Source organism: Diaporthe amygdali (assembly GCF_026229845.1).
Source record: "Diaporthe amygdali strain CAA958 chromosome Unknown NODE_59_length_222216_cov_65_098826, whole genome shotgun sequence".
In the NCBI taxonomy this organism is placed as follows: domain Eukaryota; kingdom Fungi; phylum Ascomycota; class Sordariomycetes; order Diaporthales; family Diaporthaceae; genus Diaporthe; species Diaporthe amygdali.
The window spans coordinates 182241-200493 of record NW_026517079.1 but is presented as its reverse complement, the minus strand read 5'-3'; the positions used below and the strand labels follow the sequence as shown (position 1 = coordinate 200493).

The following is an 18253-nucleotide window of genomic DNA, read 5'->3' as shown; positions in this document are numbered from 1 at the left end:
CGTAAAGTCGGTAAATCTAAAACAATATCTCGCACCAATAAACGCAATCAGCCAACTACCGCAAAGCAAACACAACGATGTATCCTGGAGTCAGAATAGAAAGAGGATGCTCATCTGCAACATGGCATATTGCCAAGTTGCGCGTGTGCGTTGACAGGTACGCAGGTGACATGATGCGTATGTGTGCACATCTGAGATAATCTTGAAAACCTTTTTGTCGTGTTGTCGATGACAAATGTACACGTGAGAATCCACCGCAGCGAGAAGGAGGATGCGCCAGCAGAGCACCACGGGTACTGTAATAGGTGCATTGTGCGCTGAAAATCATGCACAAGATGGAAGTGTTTCTCAGCAACAGGATTATGGTTTTCACGAGCATCTGTACGAAGTAAAATGCAATTGGCTGAAGCAGAAATGGGTATTTGCAGTGATACGATTTCAAGACGAATGTAGGTGCTTGCTCTTCCCCGCAGGGCGTGCTTACACATCATTAACGTCACGAAACCTCGCATCTGTTCGGTAATCCGGCCGGACCCGGTGCAACTTAGTCCTGGCGGTCTGCAAGTGCATTCCTAATCAGAAATGTCAACGGTGGATTAGATCTCGTGATTGCTACGAATTCTCCGCATACAAATTCATCTCTCGCCTTCATCATCGTGAGGGCTGTGTTACACCTTGTTCTTACCTAACTGCCATCAACATCTTTCAGCAGCTGTAAACGAACACAGAGAAGACTAGCACTCATCCACAAGACAACATGGCACCTAAGATCTTCCTGTAAGCCGTGGTGTCCTCAAATATGTGATTGTAATGGCTGCTGATTGTTGCTAGGACCGGAGTCACTGGTGAGCCTTTTCCTCGTCCATGCACATGGGTTCAGTGTTTTAACCGAGACTTTTGAAGGCTACGTTGGTGGTGACGCCTTCTACGCCCTTGAGAAGAAGCATCCCGACTATGAATATACTCTACTAGTACGAAATGAAGAAAGGGGCAAGGAAGTCAAGGTCAAGTATCCCAATGCGAAGCTTGTCTACGGTTCCCTAGACGACTCAATCGTCATCGAGAAGGCTGCTGCCGAGGCAGACATTGTCGTTCGTCAGTATCTCTCAAGCTCTTGAACGCCGCCGCCAGGTTCCTGACTGAATTCTTTCGCAGATGCTGCTCAATCTGCCGACGACGTGCCCTCTGCTAAAGCGATTGCGAAGGGTCTTGCAGCTGGTCATACGACGGAGAAGCCGGGCGCCTGGATTCACCTCTGCGGCACTGGCTTATTGACTTGGGTAGATCTGTCAGGCCCTGTTACGACGCTGGCTCGTCTTAGCTAACATGGCTGGCAGAGAGATACTCAAGACAATCGCTTCGGCGAGGCACCGTACCCTGATGAAAGGTACGACGACATCGCCGACATTGACAAGATCACATCCCTCCCCGATAAGGCGATTCACCGCGACGTAGACAAGATCGTCTTGGGAGCCAACGAAACTGGCGCAGTGAAAACTGCCATTGTCGGGCCTCCCTGCATCTGTGGACCAGGAAGAGGACCCGTAAACACCCGCTCCATTCAGGTCTATGATATGGCTAAGTTTACACTGAAGAACGGATTTGCTCCAGTCATTGGCAAGGGTCTTACCGAATGGGATTACATCCACGTGCACGACGTGTCAGATCTCATACTCAAACTTGTTGAGTCGGCTCAGGATTCCAAAATCACTCAAAACCCAGAGTTCTTTGGAGCGCATGGGTACTATTTCTGTGAGGCCGGCCCATTCAAATGGGGCGATGTTGCAAAGTGTGAGTTCATTACGATGTTATCCAGGAAGCTCCATCATTCCGGGTTTTTCCAACCTGAGGTACATGCGCGACTTACGCATTCGACAAAAGCTGACGAGGAGTTCCAACTAGGGGTCGCGGATGAGATGGTCAAGCAAGGCTTCATGGCTGAACCAAAAGTCGAGGTGACCACTCTGGAAAAGACCAAAAGTGATGGCTTATGGTCAAGCGTTACATGGGCTATAAACTCCAAGAGTTTCGCGAACAGGGCAAGGAAGAACCTCGGCTGGGAGCCCACTCGCGGGAACCTTAAGGACGCCATACCAGAAATAGTGTCCTCGGAAGCAAAGCGCCTCGGCATCAAGCCCCAGGCGGCATGAATTGTGGGGAAATGAGGCGATATGGGCTGCTACAGTATCAATAAGGAGAAAGAGACATGTCGAATGTGAGCAATGGACTGTTACGTACGTAGCAGGCTCGCAGGCTTGATGAAAAGTGTGCAAGCCTTTTGCTATTTTGAGGTCCGCAATTGATCCGCGATGTCTTTTTAAGCTTAAAATGGAGCTTGTCAAGGGCCGGGGTGGGCCCTGATAGGCCCCTATTCTCGCTGCAAACAGTGACAGAGCTTCCAATACGAGTCGAAGATACGAGGTTATGCTGGTCTGTCCCCATAAGTAATTTCCAATGCACCCTATCCTGCTCACCCAACGACCTGCCGGCGTTGCCGACCCGATACAACGTTGTTCGATGCTCGATCTACATAGTTATTTTCGTAAATCATGTCTTTTATAAGGTGATGAGCACTGCTCGCTCAGAGCACGGTGTCGGGCCGCCCATGTACTCACCTCGATCTTTAGCCGCGGTCACTTCTCTCGAGAGTCAGACAAAGGGATAGGAAATAAATGGCGCCACTACTACCATCAGCTCTTTGGGTGCTGCTTTTGGCGACAGCGACACAAGCGAGGCCGGCCAGTCAATGGACGATTCACGAAACTGCGACGGTACCGTCCGGATGGAAGTACGTTGGACAACCCGACGTCGACACGACGGTGACGAGGGTTTCCATCAGCTTGCAACAGCCAGGTCTGGACGAGCTGCGGCGCCGTCTCGACCAGATTAGCGATATCAATAATGCCGAATATGGGGCCCATCTATCTAGCAGCCAGCTGGCTGCATACCAGGAACCCGCTGCCGAGGCTATGCAAGATGTGATGGAGTGGTTGAGCGCGCACGGAATCGAGGATCGCCTGGCCCAGAAGTCTTGGGTTTCATTCAACGCTTCTGTCGGTACGGTGAACTCTTTGCTGAAATGCAATCTCGCCGAGTACACAACGCCAGAATCGCGGCGAGTCCTTCGAACCACTGAGTACAGCCTGCCCAGCGACCTGGCGCATCATATCCAGTTTGTCTATCCACTCACTCAATTTGTGGAGAGCTCGGCCAGAAAGAATTTCAATGAGCAGCGCGGCGTGGACCTCGCTAGGACCAGCCGTCGTCAGACAGCATGGCCTGCATCCTGCTCAGAAAATGTGACCCCAGACTGCCTCGTCGACCTCTATAATATCACATACATTCCACCAGACTCGTCTTCCGGGAGCACCCTTGGCGTAGCTGGCTTCCTTGAGGAGTATCCCAACCAATCTTCGGTCCGGGACTTCCTGGTCGCCCACAGCCCAAGGAGGACCGACGCTTCTTACAGCCCAGACTACAACTTCAACGTCGTGTCCATCAATGGCGGCAACACCACAAATAACGGCTCTGGAGGCGAGGCACTCTTGGACACATTTTACACGATGCCTTTCACGCAGCCACTGCCGGTATCGTATCTTTCCACCGGAGGTCGAGGCCAGTATATTGGTCCCAATGGGACGGACTTGACCAACACCCCAGCCAATCTCAATGAGCCCTGGCTCGAGTTCCTCCAGTACCTCCTAGAGGTCGAAGACGCAAACCTGCCCAAGGTTCTATCAGTATCGTACACAGATGACGAGCAAGCGACCCCCAGACCTTACGCCCTTCACGTTTGCGACCTGTTCATGCAGCTAGCTGCGCGAGGTGTGTCTGTCATCGTCGCGTCGGGCGACGGTGGTGCGGCCGGCACTGCAAGCTCCACCAACTGCGTGGTAAACTCTGGGAACCCGGACGATCCACCGCAGTTCATCCCTACTTTCCCCGCCTCCTGCCCCTATGTGACCTCCATTGGAGCGACCGGACGGTACATCCCATGGGAGCCCGCCTCCTTCTCCTCGGGCGGCTTCTCGAACTACTTCCCGGTACCAAGCTGGCAGGCTAAGGACACGGAAGCTTACATCAAGTCACTGAACGGAACTCATGCCGGGTGGTACAACGCTTCAGGCCGCGGCATCCCAGACCTGACTGCCGTCGGCTCCAGGTTTCTCCTCGGCGGGGAGGGCAAATATGCCTTTACGACCAAGGGGACAAGCGCTAGCACCCCTGTGTGGGCCAGCATTATAACGCTGATCAATGACAAGAGGCTGAGGGCTGGCAAGCCCGTGCTCGGGTTCCTGAACCCAATTCTGTATTCGGAAAATGTGAGGGCGGCCTTGACCGATGTGGCCAGTGGAACGATTGGTGGGTGCTCGACGAACGGTGGACAAGACTTTGTCACGGGGTGGGAGGCGACGGTTGGTTGGGACCCGAGCTCAGGACTGGGGGTTCCTGATTTTGCTGCATTGATGGAAATTCTGGGTTGATTTTCTGTTTGAAATCACCTGATATTTCTCCATTTGTACTTAGGTAGCCTTCAATTACAAATCCATGGCTAGACTGTCTTCCACGAGATGCCCCTGATCGGCTACTATATTTGTGCTGGGATAGAGAAGCTACTATTGCATAGTATGCGCTGGCTTTGAAGATTTGACTGTGGATCGAGATGATCGCGTAGGGAATGGGTCCTACTTGTGGTCACGAGCGCTGCCCGCAGACACCCAGTCAAAGTTAGTCTATTAATATTTAAATAGAAACCCATAGTTTTCAGGAGGGCGTATTCAGTATCCTTGGAGATATCCTTGGAGAATAGTATAAACGAGCATCACACGACCACTTTCTGACAACACGGTCTATGTAAGTGCGGTCAGGCTGCATTTCTTATTGTCTATATGACATGGCAGGGCACATATGGGTTTGCAAACAAACTTGGGGAATAGATGATAGAGGAGACAGGGTTGAGGCAGAGCTGCCAGGTAAGGACGAATAGACATAATAGTGTCTCCCATTCTGCGAACTCACTGGTAAGCTTCATATCCTTTGAACTGATGTATTCATCTTCTTTTTATGTGTTTGACATCTTCTTAATATTAAGGACACAGACAAAGCGATGATTCACAACAGCGCCATCTATCTATTTTTGGTAGCATAAGCAACATATGAATTCCTTTTTAGGCTGACGATACTTGTTTGGACCCGGAGGCTATGGACCGTCAAACTCGCGTCTTTATCTTCCGCTGCCAATTAGTTCGAAAGCCAAGAGCCTCAACTGTTTGGGTCTCATCGCCTTTCCCACTCCTGCCAATCTAACAAGCCGCCATGCGGAGCACTCACCCCCGGTCACAGACTTGATGAATACGAACCCATGATGGCCCCTGTGACGGAAGCAAGCCAGTCTCAGGCGAACATTTGATGCGCTGCAACCTCACGCAGCAGAATTGTCTGGGCAGAGTCTAGAAAAGCTTAGATTTTACCAAGATCTGTGTCCTTCGCCCAGCTACCTTGAGACAACACTTAATCTGATTTCATCTCGCAGCCTGAACTCGGAAAATTGATACACAATGAACCCCTGTATCTATCCGCATGCACAATTATTGACTTCGAGATTTAGATATCCAGCTCTCGCGGGAAGTGCATATAAACCCGTGATGTATCTTGCCACTAGAATGGAGAGCTCCTGGTGCTCAAAAGCAACACATTATTTAGAGCTCTTGAGTGCATCATGAAGTTCCTTCTCGCCGTGGCCGCTCTCGCGGCCAGTGCTTCAGGCCATTCCATCATGCAGAAGCTCTCCGTCAATGGCCAGGACCAAGGCCAGCTCAAGGGCGTTCGTGCTCCATCCAGTGACTACCCTCTCTATAGTCCGAATGATGGGTCGTTCGCCTGTAACACGGGTATTCAATACAAGGACAGCAATGTGATCAGCATCCCGGCTGGGGCAAAGGTCGGAGCTTGGTGGGGTCATGTCATCGGGTAAGAGGTTACTATCTATATCCAATGCTCCTTGTTACTGATACACTTATAAGGGGTGCCCAAGGTGCGAATGACCCGGACAACCCGATTGCAGCCAGCCACAAGGGTCCAATATCCTACTACCTCGCCAAGGTCGACAACGCGGCGACCACGGGTACCAGCGGGCTCAAGTGGTTCAAGGTCGCACACGAGGGCCTTTCCGGCGGAAAATGGGCAGTGGACAACATGATTGCTGGAGGAGGCTGGCACTACTTCACGATGCCTTCCTGCATCGCCCCGGGAGACTACCTCCTTCGCGTCGAGCTCATTGCTCTGCACAGCGCTGGGACCCAGGGAGGCGCCCAGTTCTACATGGAATGCGCTCAGATCCGGGTCACCGGCTCGGGCACAAACACGGGAAGCAATACTGTCAGCCTTCCTGGTGCATACTCGCCGACTGACCCTGGTGTTCTGGTATGTTGCTTATCTCCGACTGAGATCCTTCTGTTTTGTGCTAAGATATGTGTCTTTCAGGTCAACATTTATGACAACTCCGGTCAGCCTTACATGGGCGGAAAGAGCTACTCCATCCCCGGTCCAGCTCCCATCCAGTGCTCCGGGAACTCCAGTGGGGGCGGTTCCTCCGGTGGAGACTCTGGATCCGGCTCCGGGTCAGGCTCAGGCGCCGGCGCGGCCCTCTGGGCCCAATGCGGTGGTATAGGCTATACTGGGCCAACTACCTGTGCACAAGGAACGTGCAAGGCAACCAACGAGTATTACAGTCAATGCGTTGCCTGAGAAACTGAAGCATCTCTTAGCAAGTTGGCCGAGAAGAAGTGCCACTGGGTAGAGAGAATTCTTACATCGGCAGCGCTTGAGGCGTCAGCTGGCTCGATCAATACCGCGTTGGTGTATATATTTGAAGTGACAACTCATGGTTGTCTCTTCCTCATCGCAAGGACCTTCCATCGCGCCCAATAATCTCGACTATCCAGGCTGCCCCAGCGTTGAACGAAAATCGTTGCCCTCCTCTGATCATATCCTTTTGCGTGAGCAAACTCTCATCACTTCCACATCGGTATCTAGCAACTTGCATGATAGCACGGTAGACATTTTGAGGGTATTCTCAAGTCAGCACAGAGGGAGCTTGTAGTGATGCCTCATATAGTGGATATCCTCACAACTTGTTGCAAGAGCTAGACCACTTGAAAAGTAGATAAATGGCTAACACATAGTGTGGCACATCGAGGCAACAAATTTTCAAAGGAGAGACAAGCTTTGTAAAAGTGGCCCTGTATCTACGCTAAAGATGATGGCTTCCTGCCACATCTCACTTCTCAATACCAAAATAGACCTTGACCTCAACTTCGTTACTCCAGCCAGGCTTCAAGTCCAATTCTTTCCAAGCCTTCTCAACGTCAATCTCGAGGATAGAGCTAGAAGATTTGTTGATGGATACGGTGTGACGGGGAATCGCCTGGCCTTGAATCGTGGCCATGAAATCGGCATCCAGACTCAACTCCGGCAGCTTGGAGACATAGATTCCGAGAACACCCAGGGCCTTCAAACTAGTATGAACCAGCACCCTTCCATTTTCCAGGTAATCCGACTCGCTCGAGACTATAGCCGCGGCACCCGTCATTTTCTCAATCAGACCCAGATTGGCCACATAGACACGGCCTATACTGTCACTGTCAAACGGAGACAATGCGTAGGCCGTGAAGATTTCGTACCCCCTGACGTCCAACGACACAGTGAGCTTCGAGGCCGGTTGGCTGGTCTGGACTGGTGTGGTGATGAGCCCTGTGGTGTGTGCCCGGATGATATAGTGCAACGAAGGCAGAACCCCTGAGAAGCGATCAAGGGGAATTATATCCGTAAGTGCCCGAGCAGAGATATTGAAAACGCCCATGATTGGCGTCCCGGTGACTGCCCTGCCGTGGTAGCAGCCAACTTTTAGTAGAGAGTCGTCGTGGTAGCCGACATATTGGTCGATGCTTCGACCTAGAACATTGGGTCTGAAAATCACGGTCTTGCCACGTGGAGTGATGCCAGTCATCTGGTTGATGAGATCAATATTGTGCTGGCCTGGCACATCCGTGATGTAAATCGGCCCTCCACTGACGCAACGAGCCGCAGCGTGCAGGCCAGAGTAGTCATGTACCGTCTGGAACATATCCCAGTCCTATTGTACCCATTAATAAGGGAATCTTGCTTGAGAACAAATTAAGCCATTGACAACTTACAGGCAAAATGTTCAGGTGCTGAGTGAACAAGGCATTGTGAGCGTTCGTCCAGATGTGCCAGGGATGTGAGGATGGGATCTCGGGGAAAAAGTCGTCCGAGTTTCTGCAAAGAATCGTAGGCCTATTCCGAGGCAACTGGGAATAGAACAGGATCTCTGGTGTTTGAGACATGCAGCTGATCGACTTGATACTGAAGTGCCGGAGGGATGAGATTGTCCAGGCATCAAGGTACTCCGTGATGAGCTCTCGACGAGCCTTGGCAGAAACCCAAGTGTCTGTCATGAACTGCGCGTCGGTCTTGACCCCGTCGATACCAGAGTCTGAGAGAAAGCGATAGAAGTCATCATAGAATTTGTGGACATCTTCCTTGCTGACCACCGTCATCTTGCCTCCGAGAGGGAGCCACCTGCGATTTTGGTCCTCACGTACGACTTCCTCGGTCTTGTAAGTCTTCGCAATGTTCCCATCGGGACTCAATCCTGCCCAGTACCCAAGAAGAGCATGCCACACAGCCACATGTTGAATGTGAGGGTGGTTGGTTCTGATCTTCGTGACGACGTCTTTGAGGCCATTGGGGAAGGCTTTGGGCTCGGCTACAGCATGGTTAGAACTGGCCATCAAGACAAAACGTAAGTGGCAAGGTTATACGTACCTTCAAAGTCATTCCAGCCGTACTGGAATTGGCCTTCGCCACGGTAGTCTATATTCTGCCAGTTGTCATCTATGATCAAGCTCGTGATCTTGATATTATGCTTCGTCAACTCATCGACCGCGTTGAGAACTTTCTCATCCGTGAGTCTTTGGCCAAGTGCGTTCCATGTGCAAAACCCGAGACCGTCGTACCAGTTCTCCATCCACTCTGGCTTGACTCCTTCTTGAAGAGCCTTCATCTCTTGGTCGAGCTCTCCCGTTGACTTCTTGCTTGTAGCAATGGCCTGTCGGGCATGATACATGACGGCCGCATTCGCACTTTCAAAATTGTGGCCGACCGCAGCCAGAACAAGCGCACCCTCTGAGCTCTCACCATCATTCCGTAGATGGAGTTGTACATTTCCTGAATCATCACTGCGGAACAAAGCCATCACATCATTTATGCCACTGACAGCGAGTAGGACGAGATGCTGTCCCTCCGAGTTGACAAATGCTGATAGTACAGCGTCCTTATCAAGTTCGAACTTGGTCTTGCCGTGCCTCGGAGCCAACCACGGTGCCCAAATACGGATCAGGGAAAACCACCGGAGGAAGCCTCCCCATGGCAACCCCAGATTGATATCTGCAAAGGTGGAGTCCTCCCCTTTGGCGGCTTCGACACTAGCCTCCAAAGCCCAGAGACGAGTGCCAGGGCACTGGGATTGGCAGGCCTTGACAGTGATGCTAGGATCGTAGCCCTTGAGGATTTTTCCAAAGTCGTCCGAAAGAGCCTCAGTCGTTGGGTTGCCATTAAGGATGATGGTGCCGTCACCCAGGCCGTGCTCATCCCGGATCCAACGCCACGACTGCTCTGGTCCAGATCGATACTTGACAGTGAAGTTCAGAAGAGACTTGACGGGGACGAGGCCTTGAAACCAGGTACGATCGACCGAATTGTTGGGTTTCTGCAGGGTCGAGGGAGTTCTCTCAGCGGGGGAAAACATGGTCTCGGTCCATTCTTCCCCTGCCGAGTGCCAGAGCGCAACCTCCCATGGCTGGTTTGCCTGGTCAGTGGGAACTTCGAGTAGTGCGACGAATCCGACATTTCCCTTTTGGACCTGGGTGACCTGACCCAGAGGTGGCCACACTGAAATGGCAGCTCCCATCTTGTCTAGATCGGCCGGGGGCTTCTTCTGCTTTGGGACGTGATAGACAAGCTCGTCGTAATCCTCGTCTGGGGCACTCATGGTAGCGAGACAGTTCTCTCTGTTGGGTGTTTACCGGTGGAGATTATGTGTTTCTATATGAGTGGGTGTCTTGGCAGCAGTCACGGTAATGCCAGCTGGCAACGGTATCCTCTGTTGTAGAGATGGTGAAGGAGTGATGTCAGACCAATTGTCAGTTGACGAGATCCAGTGGGGTGGCCCAGCCGTTTTGAGGGGTTGTTCAATGTTCTGGACTACGAGAGAAGATGCAAAGGGAAGAAGAGGATCCTTAGTTCAGTCCCGCCACTTAAGGGTCACAAGTAGGTAATTAGAGACCTTGGGCACAGATGGCCAGGTTCCCTGCAGGCACGATGCAGATGCGGGCGGAGGTGGTGCTCTCTCCACGGTTTCTGTCTTGATGTACAGCGCACAGGGATTCCAATCGGCCAGTCTGTCTGTACAAAGTACAATACTCAATCCAGTGTGATGACTTCTCGTAGGATAACTTTCTATAGGCTTCAGGATGACCTCCTGACTGGAAACCTTCTGCGAGATGAGCTCCGAATGTGGCTCCTGTTTCTTGTAGGACAACCTTCTTCATGTGCTCTTGAGTACCTAGCCGACCTCTGGGATCCCTGCAGGTTGTAAGAGGTTACGGAGTTGACGGCCAGCCTTCCCGGCGACTGTGCTGATGTGACAATTCCATTGTATAACCCAGGACAGCTACTTTGGTCTGCAGTAGAGACTGCCCATCACCTTCGCAAATGTACATATCCCAATTGATAGCATATTACAGCCCAAGTCACTTGTGATTGATTTTCTTTGTAGAGATCACCGTATTACTGCCCTCCGCCCCTCCCGCTGCGATGGGGCTTGTAGTGGAGTTGGACGTACGGGTACCCAGGTACCGGGTGACATCAGCACTCCCTCTGGCTTGGGCCAATCAGTAGCCGGCCAAATCGTCGGGAGTAATCGGCGAAGAAAATTGGCCTTAGAAGCCAGGCAATTTTTCGAGCTACCTTGCCAGAGTCGCGGCTGGCTTACCGGAAGACATCAGTTTTGTTCGACGATTAAACGCCTCAATCCACCCTGCCCTCCCATCCAACCCGTACATCGCCAGTCTCCAGGTATTTTCTGCCTCGATCCGCTCCCAGGCGTGCCATTGACTCTCCTCCAGACCAGCCCAGGCGATTGGCAAACGCTCACGATGGCATCCCGGAGACTCGCTCTGAACCTTTCCAAGGGCCTCACCAAGAGGGCATTCCCTTCCGCCGCCCTGCGACGAAACTTCGCTACCCCCGTTGCCGCGCCCATCAAGACCCAGACCACCACTCTCAAGAATGGCCTGACGGTCGCCACCCAACACTCCCCCTACGCGCAGACCTCCACTGTCGGCATGTGGATCGATGCTGGCTCGCGAGCAGAGACAGCAGAGACGAACGGCACGGCGCACTTCCTCGAGCACTTGGCCTTCAAGGTAGACAGACCCCAATGGAGGTGGCTGGACGGGTTTCTGGACAGTTTGTTAACCTGTTGAAAGGGTACGGCCAACCGGACACAACAACAACTCGAGCTCGAGATCGAGAACCTCGGCGCGCACCTGAACGCCTACACTTCTGTACGTCGCGTCATACGATTGAGCTCGGGGAATATCAGATCTGACAATAGCCCAGCGCGAGAACACCGTATACTTCGCCAAGGCCCTCAATGAGGATGTGCCACAATGTGTCGACATCCTCGCCGACATCCTCCAGAACTCCAAGCTCGAGTCGTCTGCCATCGAGAGGGAACGAGATGTCATTCTGCGCGAGTCCGAGGAGGTTGAGAAGCAGATTGAAGAAGTTGTCTTCGACCACCTCCACGCCACCGCTTTCCAGCACCAGCCACTGGGCCGCACGATCCTGGGTCCTAAGGAGAACATTCGTGACATCACCCGGACCGAGCTTGTGAACTACATCAAGAACAACTACACTGCCGACCGTATGGTTCTGGTTGGTGCTGGTGGCATCCCCCACGAGAAGCTCGTCGAGCTTGCCGACAAGAACTTCTCCAAGCTGTCTTCAAAGTCTCCCGAGACCCACGCCTACCTCCTCTCCAAGAAGAAGCCCGAGTTCGTTGGCTCTGATGTCCGGATACGTGACGACACCATCCCAACCGCCAACATCGCCATTGCCGTGGAGGGTGTCAGCTGGAACGATGATGACTACTTCACTGCTCTGGTTGCTCAGGCTATTGTTGGCAACTACGACAAGGCCTTGGGCAATGCTCCTCACCAGGGCAGCAAGCTGAGCGGCTTCGTTCACAAGCACGACCTGGCCAACAGCTTCATGAGCTTCTCCACAAGCTACAGCGACACCGGGTAAGCCTTGCGCTCATGGCTGGTGATTTCTGTGCAAGCATGCTAATTTGTGATAGTCTCTGGGGCATTTACCTCGTCACCGACAAGCTCACCCGCGTTGACGACCTCGTCCATTTCGCCATGCGCGAGTGGTCTCGCCTGTCCCAGTCCGTTACCGAAGCCGAGGTCGAGCGCGCCAAGGCCCAGCTGAAGGCCTCCATCCTGCTGTCCCTCGACGGCACCACCGCCCTGGCTGAGGACATTGGCCGACAGATTGTGACCACTGGCCGACGGATGAGCCCCGGCGAGATCGAGCGAACTATCGATGCTGTTTCCGCCAATGACGTGATCAACTTCGCGCAGAGGAGAATCTGGGACCAGGATGTCGCTGTTTCTGCTGTTGGTAGCATTGAGGGACTGTTCGATTACCAGAGACTCCGGGGTGACATGAGCAGGATGTTCTCTTAAGCGGGAGAGAGGGAGACCTAGAGAGCGAAAAGTGGCAAGAGTGAATTGGTCGGGAACACGGCAGCATTGGTGTATAATACCTGTGGGACACCGGCCAAAATGTACTGTAGTCGGGGTAGACATAGAATCGACGACGGATGGTCATTGCACCACTTAAGACAAGTTTTCCTTTGTCAGCTATCAGGCTTCTGTCCGCTCTGAATGCGCGAAACTTCGGTGAGCCCAACAGATACTTGCAGGCGACAAGATCAATTGAGTTAATGGCAGCGTAATGCCCACACAAGGGAGAGGTAGGCGTCGGACGACGGGAATCCAGTGTAATTGATCTTTGATCTCTAGGAAACTGTCATAGGGACAACTCGGGTCAGTGGATCCCAGTGTCGCCGCCCATTCAATGGGACTGACAGAGATCTGTTTTTCGTCCATGGTAAGCTTGGTGATCCCCAGTGGTTCGCAGCTTTACTTGACCAAGAGGTTGCAAGTCCCCGTCACTGCCTTCGCATTCACTGTCAGTTGCCTTGCGTCTATCGACTGTCGCTCTGCTCCTGCCTAGTCGGTCGCCAGCCCACCACCCTCTCAAGGATTGGCCTCCGTGGGCTACTCTCAACCATCAACTCTGGACTAGACTACCAGGTCCCGTCCCCAAGAAGCAGGCGTCTATCTGAAGGAACTTGAACAAACGAGGGAACAGGTTGCACGACCAGTTTGCTACAATGGACGAGCTACGGGCTATCAGGGAGGACTTCGCGTCACGCCTCGGCACCACGGCGTCCGTCTTTGGGCTCATCATCTGCACAATAGTTATCCTGGAGCTGATCACCAGGCTCGTCACCCTCCTGCGCATCTTCATCTGGGCAGCTGTCACGTTTTCGAGTGTCTTTGTTCTCTGGCCCGCCAGCATACTCATACTCACTCTCCACGCACTCACCAAGCTGCTAATTGGACTGACCATGCTTCTTGCGCTGCTCTTCGTCCAGCTCGTCAGGGTCTTCTGCTTTTCCGCCCGGGCCGTTATTGCGCCTTTCAAGCTCTTCTCCTACAACAATCGACTCGGACAGAGGGATTCCAACGGCTGCGGTCTTCAGATCATAAAGCAGACCACGAATGGACAAACAGTCAATTCAACGTCCGTTCATGACATCAACATGACGGGGCGTGGGTACTCCGGGGGTCATCTTCATATTTTCCTCTCCGATCGCTCTGGAAACAAAATCGGCGTTGTCGTAGGTGACCTAGAGGCTGCCAGGGCATGGCGAGCCACCATTCTAGAAGGAAACGATTCGCCGGTCCAGAAGGTCTGATTCGGCTGTCGATCGCTGCCCAAGGAGAACGCAGTCGTACGCGGGGCGCTTCTGGGAACTATTCGGGATCGTCTGGAGCGTAGGATCTCGTGGGGATCTGGAGGACTTTTGATAAACATCCAGAGATACTCTAGACGCGATCATGGAGGAAGATAAAGAGCGCGATGGACACTGGAAGAACGCATTGGCACGTTCAAGTCTCGTAGAACGGTAGAATGAATCGGACCAAAATGTGAACATACACACATAAATAAACACACTCATCCGCTATGTCTGTACATCCACGTTTCCCTGCTCATGAGCGCCAGTGCCTTGCCCGCCCTCCTTCTCCGTGTATGCAGGAGGCTGCAGGCTGTCGCCGCCCTCGACCCACACCTGCGCCAGCTCCTTCTCGATCTCGTCCCTCCTTGTCTTCCACTCCTCAACCTTGGCCAGTCTCTCCCTTAGCTCTTGAAGCTCCCTCTCGACGTGCATCTTCTCCCGCTCGGTGCCGATGCGCTCGAACTCCCACTCGTCGCCATTTTCACCCATGCCGAGCACGAGGTTGAAAGTGTGGTATTTCTTCAGGGAGGCTCGCGTCGAAATAGTGATGAGTGCTATAAATCCATGCCAGTCAGAAGAGTGCCAACAAACCTTGAAACGGTGATTTGTAGTTTGCATGATCTTGGGAATGGAACCACTTACTAATACCCTTCTCCTTGCAAGTCTCGTACAACAGGCCCTCCACATCACTCGACACCGCACTCGTACCCTCATCAATGAAGGCGTACTGCGGCTCATGATACAGCAGCCTCGCAATCCCCATCCTCTGCTTCTCACCGCCGCTGAGGACATCCTTCCACTCCTTCTTGGTGTCCCAGCCGCCCTCGCGATCAGGGAGATACCCCAGCTTTGCAGCCTCGAGGACACTCTTGAGCTCGTGTTCGTTCTTCCTCTTCTCGCGCATGTCTGCCTCGCCGTCCGGATATATGACCTGGTCCCGCAGCGTGCCCACGCTGAGGTATGGCCGTTGCGGAAGGAACATGATTCCGTCCTCGCCATTGGCCTTTGGCCGAGAGACTAGACCACGGTACACAGGCCATAGTCCTGCCAGGACTCGACTGATGGCACTCTTACCGACGCCATTGGGGCCCGATATCAGTAGGTGCTCACCGCGGCGCACAATCAGGCTGAGGGAATCAATCAGCTCGTCGCCTCCCTGTGGCCACAGAGCCGGAGCCACTATAGGCACGTTCTCAAGCCGCACACCGTCAAAGCCTTTCTGAATCGTGCCCTGGACATCACTCAGGGAATACAACTCGTTGGGTCTACCCCGAGCATAGTACGCGTTGGCGTGCGCTCGGTGCAGAGTTGAGATGAGCGTGTACACACGACTGGTGTATCCAGCAAGTTCAGACAGGTCCTTGATGCTGTACATCATGCGGCCACCAGCGTCGGCAAGTGAGAGCATGAGGCGCTTGTTCGTGATGAAGTTCTGCATGCGGCCGCGCTCACGGCCACCCTTCTCGGCGGAGTCCAAGAGCTCTGACGCGCCGCCCAGTCCTCCCCAAGCGGGGAGAAAGACTGGCAACGAGGACAGAAGATAACCATAGGCACTCCAGCTGTACTTCAGAATGAAGTCCTCTAGGATATTATAGCGGATCTTGAGCATGTAAATGCCTTCCATCCAGTTTTTGAGGGATTTGAACTCGCGGTTAAGGAAGTGCTTCTCCATTTCTGCACCGCCATAAAAGGCTACTTCCTCGGCGTTGGCTATCAACCGAGCGTGCAAGCTGCGGAAGTCGCCTTCCTTTGCGCCTTCAACAGCCTTGAGCTTGCCGAATGGAGGCGAGAGGCGCCTAAGGATGGATGCAGTGAAGAAGTAGTTGCTCAACAGACCAGTCAACGCCAACGGCCCGAGAGATCGGTAGAGCTGATAGTTGAAGACGCAGATGTCGACGAAAGGTTTCCCTAGGGACGAATACAGATTCGCAGCTGCAGCACAGAATAGGGTCAGATCTTGGGTAATGTACTGATCTGCTCCTTGGCCGACGCCGCCGTCCAGATTAGATAGCTTGTAGTAGTTGAGATTGTCGTTGAGGTACAGATCATGTATGTACCGCGTCAATCTCGTCCGGAAAGCGATTGATACCTTGGACTCGAGGAATTTGATCATTGCGTTGGTGTAGGAGGCAAAACTTCCTAAGCCGCACCATTTGACAATACCCCAGATGAATGACTTGCCGTTGCCAGCCACCAAGTCACGGACGATCTCGCCGTCAAGCCGGGCGACCACCAGCGAGAGATAAGTCCGCAGCATGAGGAAGACTCCATGACTGACGAGCAGGCCTGCCTCTTTGCTCGTCCACCTCGGTATCATGATGCTCATCAGGCTCAGAAACTGATGGAGGAAGGCCAGGTTGAGGCCCGGCTTCGTCTGCGCGGATGGAACGGTGGCATCGCCCAGGCCTGAGACGCGTGGCGGGTTCAGGAAAAGCCTCCGATGCGCCTCGAAAGTCAACGGCTTGGTCGTATAGATCACAACCTTGGAGGTGCCGTCTTTGTAAGGGACGTATATGGTGCGAGAGCCGTCCTTGTTATGCAGCCACGAGTTGGTTCTCACGAGCTTGAAGCCCTGCTCTTTCTCTGTCTTCCTGCGCTTCCACCAGCGGCGGGAGCCCTCTGCGCCAAGTATGATGGAAGAGACGAGGGCGAGGGTTGCGAGGAGGCGGGTTGTTCGCGAAGTCTGGCGCAAGCGGGTTCGGATCATGGCCGAGTATTTTTCGACAAACTCCAGAATGGCGCCCTCGGCGGCTGAGCGCCGCAGTGTCGATTGGCCCGCCATGCTGTGTTGGCCTGTAGAAATTCTATCGAGACAGGTCTGGAGGGCTTGCCATTGGGTGCGGCGGCGGCGCTGTGCGATCGAGTCGAGTGCCCTTGCCCGTCAGCGGCGACTATGTTGCGGCTGGGTAGTTCAGAAAGCCATTCAAACCTGGACAAGAATCGGCAATAGATCAACGAGGGCAAATGATTTCAAAATTTAATCAAAAGCCGCGGCTTTGCTTGTATTGTGCCAAGTTGGCGTTCCATCCACGTACAAGTCATACTTGGTTGTTCCGATGTCATTCACCCGAGCTGCGGCGCGGGTTGACGGACTCGGGATTGGAGGTTGCGGCATGTGATTGTCCCTAGCTGCTAGTACCTGCTACCCCAGAATTCCAAGCCCGAGGCTCTAACGGAGGAGGGCCCCCAAGCGGAGAAGATCGAGCTGGCCAGGGTTTCGGGCTCCCCACTCCCAGGTGCTTACTTTGTCAAGCTTCCAAGGTTGTCAACGGACGGTCCATCGCCGTTGAGCGCAGGCTCATCGACTATGAGTTCGTTTTTTTCAGCCCTGCAAGTTCTCAAGCTCTGATTGCTCAAATCGTCTGTGAGCTCGAGCAGCTTCTTTTCTTGCTTGTTTTTGTTTCTCCAATGCATCGTCTGCATAGAGATTCAAGATTTGGGCTCGTGCGCGGCGGCGGTGAATTAGATCTGCCGTTGTCCAGGAATGCAGCCACACTTGCAGGCGTGCAGGCTCACTGTGGCCAGACTTTAGCAAGACATGATATAAGATCGGCTGTGTCTGAAGGCTAGACTAGACAGAAGGCCACATGCTACTCCACGGTGTCTCTCATTGTAAGTCAGTGTCAAGCCCGCAGCCCAGGCCAGGCCAGGCCAGGCCGTATGTATGCATGTGCAACTTGCAGGGGTCCTAGAGGCTGGCCATTACTCAAGAAGCATAGAAAGAGGTCAGAAGTGCAGATAACACCTACTCCTAGGTGTATCATCATCGAACAGGAGGCTATCCTATAGTAGTTTATCCTAAAAGGGAGTAGGAGGTTGTTCCACAGGAGCTTATCCCACACGAGGCTATTTTACAGGGAGTGCAGTACTGTATATTGATCAAGTTTTACCGGCACATTTGGGGTGCCTTGAACTGTGTGTGTCCGTACAGCCTTCACTAACGTAACAAAGTCGTCAGACCGCAGTTTTCAGCGATCCCCGCGCAGAGACAGAGATAGAGGCAATCAGAGACAATCTACCCACGGCCTTTGGTGGCCTACCATGAGTTCATTTCGATCCAAAGTCTAACCAGGG

The 18253-nt window shown here is 53.1% G+C and overlaps 7 protein-coding genes across 7 annotated transcripts; 5 read left to right on the top strand and 2 right to left on the bottom strand.

The window, feature by feature from the left end:
- Positions 1-757: 757 nt before the first annotated feature.
- On the top strand, positions 758-2150 carry J7T55_000531 (uncharacterized protein; the record flags this gene model as incomplete). The annotated part of the gene is made up of 6 exons (XM_053135816.1): positions 758-777; positions 832-845; positions 904-1095; positions 1156-1280; positions 1338-1791; positions 1903-2150. The coding sequence occupies 6 exons, from the start codon at positions 758-760 to the stop codon at positions 2148-2150; spliced, it is 1053 nt and encodes a 350-aa protein (XP_052986604.1).
- A 522-nt stretch (positions 2151-2672) lies between these two features.
- On the top strand, positions 2673-4484 carry J7T55_000530 (uncharacterized protein; the record flags this gene model as incomplete). Its single annotated transcript, XM_053135815.1, has 1 exon — positions 2673-4484. One exon carries the CDS (start codon positions 2673-2675, stop codon positions 4482-4484), a length of 1812 nt encoding a protein of 603 aa, XP_052986603.1.
- A 1235-nt stretch (positions 4485-5719) lies between these two features.
- J7T55_000529 (uncharacterized protein) lies at positions 5720-6747 on the top strand (the record flags this gene model as incomplete). The annotated part of the gene is made up of 3 exons (XM_053135814.1): positions 5720-5970; positions 6024-6423; positions 6484-6747. The coding sequence occupies 3 exons, from the start codon at positions 5720-5722 to the stop codon at positions 6745-6747; spliced, it is 915 nt and encodes a 304-aa protein (XP_052986602.1).
- Positions 6748-7279: 532 nt separating this feature from the next.
- On the bottom strand, positions 7280-10072 carry J7T55_000528 (uncharacterized protein; the record flags this gene model as incomplete). The annotated part of the gene is made up of 3 exons (XM_053135813.1): positions 7280-8134; positions 8196-8788; positions 8848-10072. 3 exons carry the CDS (start codon positions 10070-10072, stop codon positions 7280-7282), a joined length of 2673 nt encoding a protein of 890 aa, XP_052986601.1.
- A 1165-nt stretch (positions 10073-11237) lies between these two features.
- J7T55_000527 (uncharacterized protein) lies at positions 11238-12836 on the top strand (the record flags this gene model as incomplete). Its single annotated transcript, XM_053135812.1, has 4 exons — positions 11238-11507; positions 11571-11648; positions 11704-12389; positions 12446-12836. 4 exons carry the CDS (start codon positions 11238-11240, stop codon positions 12834-12836), a joined length of 1425 nt encoding a protein of 474 aa, XP_052986600.1.
- A 713-nt stretch (positions 12837-13549) lies between these two features.
- On the top strand, positions 13550-14137 carry J7T55_000526 (uncharacterized protein; the record flags this gene model as incomplete). Its single annotated transcript, XM_053135811.1, has 1 exon — positions 13550-14137. The coding sequence occupies one exon, from the start codon at positions 13550-13552 to the stop codon at positions 14135-14137; it is 588 nt and encodes a 195-aa protein (XP_052986599.1).
- Positions 14138-14404: 267 nt separating this feature from the next.
- On the bottom strand, positions 14405-16961 carry J7T55_000525 (peroxisomal long-chain fatty acid import protein; the record flags this gene model as incomplete). The annotated part of the gene is made up of 2 exons (XM_053135810.1): positions 14405-14733; positions 14822-16961. 2 exons carry the CDS (start codon positions 16959-16961, stop codon positions 14405-14407), a joined length of 2469 nt encoding a protein of 822 aa, XP_052986598.1.
- Between the last annotated feature and the right edge of the window lie 1292 nt (positions 16962-18253).